At 38.9% G+C, this 14,043-nt stretch overlaps 2 protein-coding genes across 2 annotated transcripts; both read right to left on the bottom strand.

The window, feature by feature from the left end:
• Positions 1–2,147: 2,147 nt before the first annotated feature.
• On the bottom strand, positions 2,148–8,055 carry LOC108441149 (polyunsaturated fatty acid lipoxygenase ALOX8-like). The gene is made up of 6 exons (XM_017720504.2): positions 7,419–8,055; positions 7,275–7,308; positions 6,948–7,117; positions 6,708–6,826; positions 6,440–6,540; positions 2,148–2,439 (listed from the first exon to the last, which is right to left on the bottom strand). The coding sequence occupies exons 1-6, from the start codon at positions 7,427–7,429 to the stop codon at positions 2,260–2,262; spliced, it is 615 nt and encodes a 204-aa protein (XP_017575993.2). The 5' UTR covers positions 7,430–8,055; the 3' UTR covers positions 2,148–2,259.
• Positions 8,056–9,164: 1,109 nt separating this feature from the next.
• Positions 9,165–13,778, bottom strand: LOC119263479 (polyunsaturated fatty acid 5-lipoxygenase-like). Its single transcript, XM_037538494.1, has 6 exons — positions 13,652–13,778; positions 11,060–11,129; positions 10,066–10,105; positions 9,768–9,932; positions 9,542–9,682; positions 9,165–9,353 (listed from the first exon to the last, which is right to left on the bottom strand). The coding sequence occupies exons 1-6, from the start codon at positions 13,776–13,778 to the stop codon at positions 9,165–9,167; spliced, it is 732 nt and encodes a 243-aa protein (XP_037394391.1).
• Between the last annotated feature and the right edge of the window lie 265 nt (positions 13,779–14,043).

The following is a 14,043-nucleotide window of genomic DNA, read 5'->3' as shown; positions in this document are numbered from 1 at the left end:
GTCTTCCAAAATTGAGAATAAGCACAGTATCATGTTCTATTTTTCTAATATCTTAATCTAAGGTAGTCGTGGGCTGGAGGTTAGGTGTGTGTGCACTAGTGTGTATGTGGTGCTTCACTGCACAGATGGGTTAGATTGCAGAGGTGAAATCTCCCCATTGTGGGACTATTATGGGTCTCTTAAACTTAAGCAAATAAATACAAATTGTGCTCTAAAATTTATTATATTTACATGTGTTCTCTGTAGAGGATGTGTAAACTGTATGTGTAATTTATGTGTAATTTACACTGGTCATTTATGTGTAAAATGACCAGTGTCAACTGGATCATTTAGAAGGATGTGTAAACTGGTCATTTAAAAAACTAATAAAACATATAATGTTACTGGAGTGTGGCATACGCCCTAGTTTTACTTTCTTACTTGCTGCTTAGAGCTGATGGATATGCGGACTCTTACAGGTAATAGTGAAAGGTTAGCAGAGGAGAGGCCGGACAGGCTTGAGGCTCTGACAGCAACATGTACACAAACTCCTCACACATAGCAACAGCAGCCCACAGGGAGGAATATACTTCACTTTTCTACTGTTCTAAGGTTAAGTGAGCAGGGTGCCTATGATAATATAAGATACTGCCAACTTGCTACTGCAAGCTTTAACCCCCCAAAAAAGGCTAACGCTGTAGCCTCATTTGTTAGTTAAGTGATACTTTATTAATCCCACAAACTGGGAAATTCCACCTCAACATTTAACCCATCCGTGAAGTGAAACACCACATACACACTAGTGAATACACACACACTAGGAGTCAGTGAGCACACTTGCCCAGAGTGGTGAGCAGCCCTATCCACAGCACCTGTGGAGCAATTGGGGGTTAAGCATCTTGCTCAAGGACACCTCAGTCATGTGCTGTCGGCCCTGGTGATCAAACCGGCTACAGGGCCAGTTCCCTAATCTCCAGCCCACGACTGCCCCCAAGTGATAGCTATAGTGATAGCTAGCTAATGTTAATGAAGTTTTTAAAGAAGTGACTTACAACACTGTAATGATGCAATATCATAGTGCAATATGTCTGTTTAGAATATAATTACACACACACACACACACACACACACACACACATACACACACACACATCTTCTAAGCCACTTCTCCTTCTGTGTCGTGGGGGGTGCTGGAGCCTATCGCAGTGGTCATCAGGTGGAAGGCAGGATACACTCTGGACAGGTCACCAGTCCATCGCAGGACAGACAGACAGACAGACACATTCACTCACACACTCACACCTAGGGGCAATTTACCATGTCCAATTGGCCTGACTGCATGTCTTTGGACTGTGGGGGGAACCGGAGAACCCAGAGGAAACCCACGCAGACACAGGGAGAACACGCAACTCCAATATAATTATAGTAATTCCAATTATTGTATTGCTATATAGTTCTAACATAACATTTATGATAGTGCATCCTTAATGTTAATAATTTGGATAAGGCACTAATCAAGAGGTGGGTGGTATGAGGAGTGTCCCCCCCCAAAAAAGTTGAAATGAAACCCACATCACTTGTCTGACCTAACACAACTGATCCAGCTGTGTAAGGCTCTATAGGGCAGTTCTAGGAAGGTTGGGTGAAACTAAACAGTAGGGGACAGTAAATATCTTCCCATGCTATCATCATATTGATTGGTGGTTTGGTAGAGTGCTACTATGAATCAGGTCATATTAGACAAGACAACACCAACATCCAAAAACACTTGAAATGGCTCTATAATACCCAGTTTAGTGCCTCACTTCATTTTCTGTTAATGAAATTTCTCTTACCTGTTGGTCTCTTTTACATCATAATTAAATTCAAAATGAAAGTGGCGAGATTTAAAATATTAGTTCTGGCTTCCCCACCATTAGCTTTATTTTATAGCAAGAAGGCATTTGGGCTGTATTCCATGCATTCATATAACTTTATTGTTGAAGTCAGATAAGAACATTAGATTCAGAGTCCTATCATAAACGTTTAACTGAAAACCCACTTAAATCCATTAAAGCTGCTAATGAAAAAAGTAGCAACAAGACAGAATATATGTACCACCCCAAAGGTTAAATGTCCACTAGAATTTAGTAATTAGTTGCAGTGTTTAAAAAATATCATATGCTCTACTTGGCAGAAGACAGAAGCAGAATGAAATCACAGGAAAATCTGTTTGGAGTGCAATCAGAATCTTTTCAGCAGATTTATTATGCATTGCCATCTGACTGATTATCCATATTCTTACACGTCTACACTATTATCCACATTCTCTGGATTGAAGTAATCATACGGAAGCTCAAGATTCTTGTTTCTTGCTTCTATTTCACCCTCGAGAGCTTTCAGATCTTTTCTGAACTGTTCCATCTTCTGAAGGGGCACGGCCTTGACTAAGAGCTCCTCCGGGTAAAATCCAAGAGGATACTGTAGGAAAACATTGAAGGATGTCATTGTTTCAAAATATCACAACGGTTGTGTCCATTAAAAATGTGAAAATCATGCAAGAATGTGCTGCTTATTAATAATGTGCTATGCACTGATGTACCAAAAGTCTTGGGATAGCAGTATGTAAATTGATTGTGATGTAGCGTTTCGTCAGGGGACAAAATGGGAACTCCCACACCTGTATAAGTTGTGAGGTGTTATGTCATGGGCGAGGGTGAACACTGGTCAGCGTGCACATGGCCAGGCGACGTGAATTATCAAAGACTGAACAAAGCATGATAGTGGATGCCAAATACATGGGACAGTCCATTTCCATTTACAGGCTTTTAACATTCCTTGATCAACACGGCCATGTGTGTTCCAGGAATACATCAGACCCACAGTGGACAGTGCAGTGGTATAATGATCGTGACCTATGGTGTCTGGTTAGAATTGTCTGTGTGAACAGAAAAGCAACTGTGGCAAAAACACAGTGTATATGATTCAGCACCCCCTGAGCAAGAAAACATGATGCAGGAGAACAAAGTAGACCACAGTAGAAAACACACACTTAAAAGCATTAATGCAAGCTATTGGTTTTTGATTTGTGTCATATTAGGTTCCATTCAGTTCATTGTATTAAGAAAGCATATTTTACAACAGACATTGTCCTAGAACTGAGAGTCCCAATTCTTAATGGTATCAGGCAAACTCACTAACTGCAAGAGGAAGAAACACAGAGGAGACAGGTTTAGGAGTTCTTAAGAAGGTTGGCAGTTCTGAAACTCCAATTAATTGCATACTATTCAGGTGCATAGAGGGCAACAAATTCTCTATTTCATCTTCATGATGTGTTCTATTGATGTGAACACAGGAAACTAATCATGCCAAATATGATAGATTTCTTGACTTATATCAGCTATGTATAGCTATTAATTAGGCTTAGAAAATTAGAGCAGTAGCTTTTGGATTAACATGATAGGCTTATTCATAACATGTTACCTCTCAGTTATCTAAGCAGCACATGTTCAAGCTGACATGAATGTCTTCTGTAGGCTTTGCAGGCTATTAATGTTTTTTTATTTGGTAGTAGTTTCCTTAGTGTATATAGCAAATTTGCAGGTGCAGCACAGAATGTGCCTTGATGTGATCATAATGTGTCCACAATGTGAAGGAATTATTGTCCTATTTAATAAGACTACAGCTAGTCATGCAAACTGTTCTCAGCCCTACCTGTTGACTGCATGTTTGTGAGGCACAGGGTTTTAAAGACACAGTAAAATAATGGAGCTGCATGCTACGGCCACATCACGGCATATTTTGTGCTCATTTCTTCTTGCACATCTTATTTGAGGGCTGAAATGTGTAACCTGTAAGCAGAGATCAGCCAGATACCATGAATTTTCTTTCACTGTTTTTTGGAGTGTTCATATACAGTAGCTTATTATCAGAAAACAGTCACTTGAATATAACTTGAGTTCAACTGCGTTGAGTTCTCACAAGCCTGAGAGATGCTTTTAAAGATATTTTTAGACCAAACAATTGGCCTGTATTTTAAACGCAAACAACTATTTTCTATGTAAAGATATAGTGGAGTGCAGAATGAAATCACACCCCCTCTGTGTGTGTTGTAATCTGAGCTCCTTCTGTTTTTTGTTTTCACAGTCAGTCGGGCCTGGCCTGCATGTTTGTCCCGCCCTGTGAAAACATTGGCCCTCCCCATATTCTGTTTCGCTGCCCCCATGAGACAAAGACAGTGACGGCCCACACACCATTGAGCATGCGAGATGGCAAAGAGCAGTAAGAAACATTCAGGTAAAAGCAACCTACCAAATTTTGCTCCATCAAATATACCTCTAACTTTACCTGCAGCAGTTCCATCCTGTGCCTGAATGTAAGTTCTGCACCATTTAAGGTAGAATGAGAAAAATTCAAACAAGAAGCTGAGGCCTATGAATATAGCCTAACTATTGCACCGTTTAAGGTGGAACGTGAAAATTCATACAAGAAGCTAATTCATCTGAATCTAGCCTAACTGCTACACCATTTAAGGTAGAATGAGAAAATTCTAACAAGAAGCTGAGGCACATGAATATAGCCTAATTACTGCACCATTTAAGGTGGAATACAAAAATTGATACAAGAAGCTGAGGCACCAATTACACACAGAGAGGCAGATGACTCACAACTCCATATGTAAGTCATGTACGATCTCACGATAAGATGGGATTGAAAGGTTGTGTACTGTATTATTGATAGATAGAGAAACACATAAAGAAACACAAATGTGTTGGTGGACCAACTTTTTATCCTGTTCTTCAATGGTTAGAACCTCTTCAGGATCACCATAGAGCATCATACCAGCACAACAGACACAGCAGTGTCACAAACACACCACCACGCCAGTGTCTCTGCAGTGCTGAGAATGATCCACCACTCAAATAATACCTGCTCTGCAGTGGTCCTGAGGGGGTCCTGACCACTGAAGACGGTTTTTAAGCTGGGGGTGCTGAAATTTTAAGTATCATATATGTGAAATTAACATCGCATCATGCAAAATGACTTGCCTTTTATCAGTACGAGTGTGCCATACAGTGCTATAATGAATAATAATCCTTCTGGACAAACCTTATGCAAACGAACTGAGCGGCAAATAATCAGGTTGTTGATATGTGGCGCGGTAACAGTCAAAGTGGCCATCAGTTGTCAAATATTGAATAATGCTGTTCACTTAAATTGTTACTGCAGGTTTTGAAAATCTAAAAACAAAATGTAAAAAACACAAACTCCACTCTAAATCAACCACACATGGGTCTTTACCATGTTCAAATAATTGTAACGTTCAGAATGTTTTATTATTATTATTACTATTATTATTTTTTTCGCAGTTGCAATCCTTAATTTTAGGTTGCCAGAGCATCCAAAGAAATAAGAGATCTTGTGAAGTAACCCAGTTGTCTGGTGATAGTTTAATTATTTGACTATTTATTAGTAGTTCATTTTCTTATTACTTGGTTATTCCATAAATCTGAATAAGGAAACCAATGCAAAGTTTTGTTTGTTTAAGGCCAGTTGGCTCTTTAAGACATCATCCTTGCTGTAGATCACTGGTCTCCAAGCCTGGCCCTGGAAAACAACTTTCTTGCAGAGTGAATTTGCAACCTGTATTCAGTGAACTTTCCCATCCCTTACTTCACTGAAAAATATATGATCCAGCCAATCAGGGCCTTGGGAAGAGGCTGATTAGCAGGTGCAGCATTGTGGTTGGAACTATACTCTGAGGGAAGGCAGAGATCTCCAGAATGGAGACCACTGCTGTCGATGAAGCAGGATGGAGATGATCAGTGGTGCCCAATCCAGGTCCTGGAGATCAACTACCCTGCAGAGTTTAGCTCCAACCCTAATGTAACACACCTGATCCAGGTAGTGAAGAATTTCTGTGGCATCTGAATATTAGAGTCTATAGATGAGAGATGTATGTTGGATCTGAGGGTGGTAGATCTCCAGGACCAGAATTGGACATCTCTGGCTTTGATATTCTAAGGGTTAAAAAATGATTAAGGTAGCTTGGTGTTATGTTGAATTTCTGTTAAACTCTCAGTAAATATAATTAAATTGACATATGGTGTATCATATAATTTATGGTATTATCATATAATTCAGGGTGTAAACGTGATTACAAATCAACATTAGATAGGAACATTGATTCAATAAGATCAACACTGATGTTAATGATTTAACATGGACTCAATGACGGTTTGTTATCTGGACATGGTCTTCCTAGTGTTAATCTAACATGCTAGGTTAGATACACTATCTTGGTGCTGACAGTTGGGTATCTATCAAAATGTTGTCCCCCTACTTTTTTTTAAAGAGGCATCGGTACCCATGATTCTTCTGATGCATTCTGACTCTTAAAAAAACACTTTGTTAGAAAACAATGTTGATGTCCAGCTTTGAAAAGTCACAATCTGCTTTAAGCAAAATGATACTGCCTAACCTGGCCGTTGTTGACTGCAGCATGTTGGGCCGACACTGTGAAGATCAACATGGTGACAAACTTGACAAGATCAGCCACTGTGTGGAAAGACTTGGGGATTCCTAATGGGGGGAGGAAATTACATTTTAGACAGCTGGACAACAGAATTACTGACAGACAATAGTTTACTTGCTTCATGAAATTTACACAGAAACATAAAATGATTACAGCGTCATTTCCAGTGTGTCTGTTAACCCAGTCCCAAAATAACTAAAATCACAACACACACCACTGGTGTCATTTTTCAGAAAGCCGTGATCTACAATCTCCATCAGGTGTGTCTGGAGCTCGGAGTCCTCCTGGACATCATGCTCTGTGTAGTAATGTGCCACCACTCCAATCACAAACCTGGAGGGTTCACAGTTAATATGACAGCTTGACCATTTACACAGAAATCTTCATTGTCATACATGTATAAAAATACTGCCTAGTATATTTACAGTCTACATTTAATGTAGCTTCATCATACTTGTGAATGATGTTCCACAACTTGAGGCCATCATCTCTGTAGTAGTAATGAGGAATGTTCTCCAGGCATTTCTCCTTGATGTTGTCCGGCAAACACAGAGAGCTATAGGTCAGACTGGCAGTCGCTCTTCTCATAAATGTAATCAGTCCTTTTAGATCTATAGCACAGCTCTGTGTGGTAAAGATGTAAAGAGAAGGTAAATCACTGAAGAAACCCAGTTAGTGATGAATGCTGACTAACATCAGTCATAAGCATTTCCACAAATATACTTTTGGAATGATAAAGTTCTTAAAAAATTCCTTCAGCTGACATCAGCTGTTTCCTCACCATGATATTGATTTGGAGTGTGTAGCGAACATTGCTGCAAGATAAAGAGCAAATAACTGCATTATTATATTATTACTACTACACAACATTTCGCAAGCTCATTAATTATGTCTTTATATTACGTGATATTAAAAAATTCCATACCTTGATAGCATACCATACGCCAAGAACCCAAAAAATTTTGGATGTCATCCTCGACAGTACCCTGTCATTCCAATCCCACATTAATAACATCACTCGATCTGCTTACTTTCACCTCAGAAATATGAATCGCTTGCGACCCTCTCTTTCCTCTGACACTACTGCTATTTTGGTTCATAGTCTTGTTACGTCACGCCTGGATTACTATAATTCTCTCCTTTTTGGCCTCCCCCTAAAATCACTACACAAACTTCAAATGGTTCAGAACTCTGCTGCACGTATCATTACAAGAACTCCTTCTTTCCATCACATCACTCCTGTTTTGCATCAGCTGCACTGGCTCCCGGTTACTCGACGCATACAATACAAAATATTACTCCTTACTTTCAAAGCAACTCATAACCTCGCCCCTCCGTATATTTCTGACCTTATTAATCTCACTTCACATTCACATTCACTGAGATCATCTGCCTCTATCCACCTGTCTGTACCCACTATACGCCTTAGCACCATGGGAGGTAGGGCCTTTAGTACCTCTGCCCCCGGGCTATGGAATGCTCTACCTCCTGACTTAAGGAACTCTGACTCTATTTTACATTTCAAGTCGGGTCTCAAAACATATCTCTTTAGATCTGCATATAACTCCTAACTCCAATCACTCTGTTTTATTCATTTTATCCATTTTTATTTTATTTTCATTTATTTTATTTTATTTTATACTTTGAGTGTTATCTCTTGGTTTTTTACTGTGTTTTATTGTTTTACTGTTTATTTACTATTATTATTGTCTCATTTTATGTAAGGTGACCTTGAGTGTCAGAAAGGTGTCGTCAAATAAAATGTATTATTATTATTATTATTAAAATGCTCAAGAAAAGGAATACCATACAACAGTGCATGTTTTCTTGAGTACTTTTGAATGAGGTACAATGTACAGAATCTCATTGTCGCAATGCTATTTGGTTCTAACTGGCTTTTATTCGGCTCTGTAGTATTTCTTTAAGAGTCTGGAGTAAATTATGGGGTGGAGTATTTTTACCTCACAGGTGTGCAAAAAATATATTAAAATGCTAATTACTCATGCTTCTCAAAATAAAGAAAAAAAGAAAAGCTCTAACACAGAGGGGACAACAAAAGTATTTCATTTAAATCTGTGGGCTCTTGGTAGAAATCTACTTTCAGACCACTGGTGCCAACTGGAGCAAATGCCTCTTTGTGAAGAGGTGAGAATTTAAGAATCCTTTAAAAAGATGGTTCTTCAAGAGATCTTTTGTAAAGGCAACAGGTCTATTTAGAACCATTAGGTCTATATGGAACCATTTCATCCTTAAATGGTTCTTTGCATTGTGAAATAGCTCTTCAGACTGATGGAGAATGTATTGCATGTGGTTCAATATAGCACCAAGAAGGGTAGACAAAACTATTTTCAAGAAGGGTCTATAAAGAGTACATTCTCCATCAATCTAAATAACAATTTTACCATGCACAAAATCCTTTAAGCATAAAATGGTTCTACATAGAACTCATGGGTCTAAAGAGAACCATTGCCTTTACTAAAGAATCCTTGAAGAACCATCTTTTGTAAAAGTGTACATTCTAAGCAATTGCAGGTTTAAATCAATTATTTCCTAATCAAGAAAGATTTGTGCTCTTCAAAGTTGTCCTTGTTGATCTTAAGTAGTTCTCTTTTCTGTATGTGCATCAAAGCTTTCCTGTGCTTCTAGGTAAACTGGAATAAAGTGTCGACCTTTAAGAGGGCAGGGCCCACAGGGTTGCCATGGTAAAGACCTCAGCCAACATGTGAGTGCATAGCAGATGGAAGTTCAGCTCATGTTCGTTAAATTCTGTGTTTCTCATAAAGAGCTTTGCCAAAAGCGAGTCATGCTTGGAGTCAGTGGAGAGGAAAATGGGGTTCTGCGCCTCAGGCTTCTGCTTCAGCTAAGAGAAAGAAAGTTTGCTTTTATTCAACTTAGTGAAAAGGTTTAAACTCTACAATTCCCAGTGAGGAAGGAAGCTCTGGACCCCTGGCAGGTCCTGGCTGGTTTAAGAGGTTAATCCTTGCTTATGTCTATTTGCAGTTGAAGACAACAGCAAACAGTGTCTTCAGCTGAGGTCTGAGGTCTTACCTGGATGGCGATGGGCAGCAATTTGCCCTGAGGATTGCTGAAGAGTAAACAAAGAGGGGTGGCCAGATACTGCTGATTCCCATCTATCACATTTCCCACGATTCCATCTAGTCTTGCATAGTCACACAGGAAGATATTTCCCTTCTGATTGAGCATTTAAAGGGAAATCAGAAAAAGGTACACATGTAATAAGTGGCGAATCACTCAAAGAACTGTTTTTTCACACTGTACCTCCATTTCTTTTTCCAAAGAGCTCTTTTGGTAAAGCAGACTTGACCATGTCATTAGCGACTGGAAGGTTCTTGGGCAGCTTTGAGCAACGCTTGATCATCATGGGATTCGAGCCATTCAGAAACTGGTAGCCAAAGAACGTGTCGGTCATCCAGTGTTTCTTGAACCACCAGTACATTCATTCAGTTACAGCTACAAGGTGGAACCTACGTGTTTAACAGTGAGTGCTGAAACTCCTTTTCCTTCGTGAAGGAGAATCTAATCTCATAAGGCAAACCGCTTGCTGAGTTCACCTGTACAATGTGAGGCATTTCAGAGTCATACACACTCCATCTGCAAGACACACAGCGCACACAATCACACTGTTGTAAATGTATATGATAGAGGTCACAGACCATGCCTACTTTTAGCTTTCACCAAGGAGAACATACTGTTTTGCTTTAAATGAATCTTCTGCTTCTGATGGTAAAACCACAAAACAACACAGTTAAATTCACAAAGTACAAAATATTTTTGCAATGCTCAGAAATTAAGAAGGAGATTAAACCCAACAGGAGCTGGAAGAAAAAGGGTTTTGCACTATCCCCACAAAACCGCATAATTTTTAGGGAAAAATAAATAATGTGTTCTGCATCAACGAAGAACTGCCAGGATTGGACACTTGGGGGGCAGATTTACTAGGGTTAGTGCAAAATGCAAGCTAAAATATAGCTCCTGCAGCTGGCTCTAGTGTGCACCTGTTTACTCTTACAGAAAAGTCACTTATATTTCACATGCGAAGTGTACAAAAACCAAAAGTGAGAGTAACTTTGAGCAGATGTTTTAACGATAATTCATGATAAGCTGCAAACATGGTAATTCAAACATGAGCCATTGAAACATCCACACAGTGCGTTACTACCTGTAGACAGAGTAAAACAGAGAAAGAAGAAATTCTTTTAAGAAAAACTGGAAGTTCAGATGTAGGAGATGAGTCGTAACTGCTTAAAGACAAGCATTTTGAGAACTCAGTGTGATCAGTGTGATATTATTTTTTAGAATTTTTTATTTTATTTTGTCTATTTAATTATGTTTTCTCTGTATTTTGTTCTTCTCTTATACTGTTTTTCATGTGCGTAGGTATACAGTCTGCACAGTGCTAAGCTGGTGGCTGTAGGGTTCCATAACTTATTTGCTGCATTAGCCACAAAGCCCCGGTGCAAAACTAAATCAAACTTCCAACATGTGGCAAGAGGAAAACACATCACGTCAGACTGGTTAGACTGATTTTGGAGGGATGTCACTCACATGAAGTCCTCATCTTCACGTCGGTGGTGTTGAATGGTTATCTCCTCTGTGTCCTTGTGGCTTAGCTTAGCTACACAGAAAATGGGAAAATGAATAAATCCAATTAAATCCGATTTTTCACTAATTTTGAAATTAAACATATACATCCAATTCCATTATTGTCAGCAGCCTTGGTAAAGGTGAGTAAACAAGGTCAAGAAGAAATGTTCTTGTGGTTAATTAGCTTAATTTCACTCTTACATCACCTTCAATTGATGTAAATTTAGTGTGAGAAGACAAAAACTCATCAAAATATATATGATATGAAATGTATATGATAATATTATTTAATAATATTTTTATTTATAGAGGTACCAAAATGATCAAATTACTTTTAAGTAATAAATGAGTTTTTTTTCTAAGTGGCAGAATGTTCAAGTTCAATAAGGCAGCATTTTTATTACTTCTGTTAGACAGCAAGTTTTTAAAGCTGTTTATTTAATACACTGAAACTAGAAGTACTGACAGCTTAGGCATCACTCTTGGAGTAGCTCCCTAAAGCTACACTAAATTTCCAAAAATATTCTCTCACCCATCCAAATAATTGAATTCAGGTGTTCCAATCACTTCCATGGTCACAGGTGAATAAAACCAAGCACCTAGCATGCAGACTGCTTCTACAAAAATTAGTAGTCATTTTTGTAGAGGTGGAAAGTAACAAATTACAACTACTCCTGTTCTAATACTTTGCCACAGTAATGGTAGTTTTTTGGGTAGAATTACATGATAGTGCTTCAGTACTAATTGATATCCAACCACAAAATACCTTTATTTATGATGTTAAATATACATCAAAAGACCTCAGAAGCTTCCCTTAATGCACAGTTTAAGATGAGTGCCAGGCTAAGTTAAAGGTGTTTAAGAATATTCTTTAAAAGGTGAGAAGAGTTTTGTGAATCCAATCACTAAATACAAACCGGATTCCAAAAAAGTTGGGACACTAAACAAATTGTGAATAAAAACTGAATGCAATGATGTGGAGATGGCAAATATCAATATTTTATTCAGAATAAAACACAAATGAGATCAAAAGTTTAAACTGAGAGAATGTATCAATTTAAGGGAAAAATATGTTGTTTCAAAATTTAATGGCATCAACAAATCCCAAAAAAGTTGGGACAAGGCCATTTTCACCACTGTGTGGCATCCCCCCTTCTTCTTACAACACTCAACAGACGTCTGGGGACAGAGGAGACCAGTTTCTCAAGTTTAGAAATAGGAATGCTCTCCCATTCAAGTCTAATACAGGCCTCTAACTGTTCAATCGTCTTGGGCCTTCTTTGTCGCACCTTCCTCTTTATGATGCGCCAAATGTTCTCTATAGGTGAAAGATCTGGACTGCAGGCTGGCCATTTCAGTAACCGGATCCTTCACCTACGTAGCCATGATGTTGTGATTGCTGCAGAATGTGGTCTGGCATTATCTTGTTGGTCTTCCCTGAAAGAGATGGAGTCTAGATGGGAGCATATGTTGTTCTAGAACCTGAACATAGTTCTCTGCATTAATGGTGCATTTCCAGACATGCAAGCTGCCCATGCCACAAGCACTCATGCAACCCCATCCAATCAGTGATGCAGGATTCTGAACGGAGCGTTGATAACAACTTGGGTTATCCTTGTCCTCTCTGGTCCGGATAACATGGCGTCCCAGTGTTCCATAAAGAACTTCAAATCGTGACTCATCTGACCACAGCACAGTCTTCCATTTTGCCACACTCCATTTTAAATGACCCCTGGCCCAGTGCAAACGTCTGAGCTTGTGGAGCTTGCTTAGAAATGGCTTCCTCTTTGCACTGTAGAGTTTCAGCTGGCAATGGCGTATGGCACGGTGGATTGTGTTCACTGACAATGCTTTCTGGAAGTATTCCTGAGTTATTTCCTTGACAGTGGCATTCCTGTTTGAGGTGCAGTGACGTTTAAGGGCCTGGAGATCACGAGCATCCAGTAGAGTTTTACGGCCTTGACCCTTACGCACAGCGATTGTTCCAGATTCTCTGAATCTTTTGATGATGTTATGCATGGTTGATGATGATAACTTAAAAGTCTTTGCTATTTTACGCTGGGTAACACCATTCTGGTATTGCTTGCATCTTTCTGCACAACAATGGTGGAATTGGTGATCCTCTTACCATCTTGGCTTCTGAGAGACACTGACACTCTGAGAAGCTCTTTTTATACCCAATCATTTTGTCAATTGAGCTAATTAGTGTTAATTGGTCTTCCAGCTATTAGTTATATGCTCAATTTCCTTTTTCCAGCCACTTATTGCTACTTGTCCCAACTTTTTTGGGATTTGTTGACACTGTGAAATTTTGATTCAACATATTTTTCCTTTAAAATGTTACATTTACTCAGATTAAACTTTTGATCTTTCATCTATGTTCTATTACGAATAAAATATTGACATTTGCCATCTCCACATCATTGCATTCAATTTTTATTCACAATTTGTTTAGTGTCCCAACTTTTTTGGAATCCGGTTTGTATAATGTAATGGTACAAAAGAATAGATTGTAATAAAATGCAAAAAAACTTACTGAACAGCCTGGCATACCTGTAAAGGGATCAAGGATTTGCGGTTCACTGCTACCCTTTGTACCAATGAGCTTGATGAAGACTGCTTTGGCGTTCCCAGCAGTGAAAGCATCACCTGTGAAGACTTCAACTGTGTATTTCACCATGGCTCCCCTGGAATTAAATATGTTTAAAAACAGTTCCCATTTGATGGGGTTCTGTGCCGTCTTTTAAAAAGAAATCATTGACACTATAAGATCAAAAATGATGTGATGACATGATTTATCAGTCTTCCTACAAAAATACTTTTATATGGCCAATATGAACTCTATCCTGTATTGCTGCATTTTACCTGCTATAGTAGAGTTCACGTAGGGTGCCATGGTGGCGTGGTGGGTAGAGCTGTCGCCTCACAGCAAGGAGGTTTGATTC

The sequence above is a fragment of the Pygocentrus nattereri genome, chromosome 5 (assembly GCF_015220715.1).
Source record: "Pygocentrus nattereri isolate fPygNat1 chromosome 5, fPygNat1.pri, whole genome shotgun sequence".
NCBI lineage: Eukaryota > Metazoa > Chordata > Actinopteri > Characiformes > Serrasalmidae > Pygocentrus > Pygocentrus nattereri.
The sequence above is the reverse complement of the archived record's forward strand: the minus strand, read 5'-3'. Positions and strand labels throughout refer to the sequence as shown.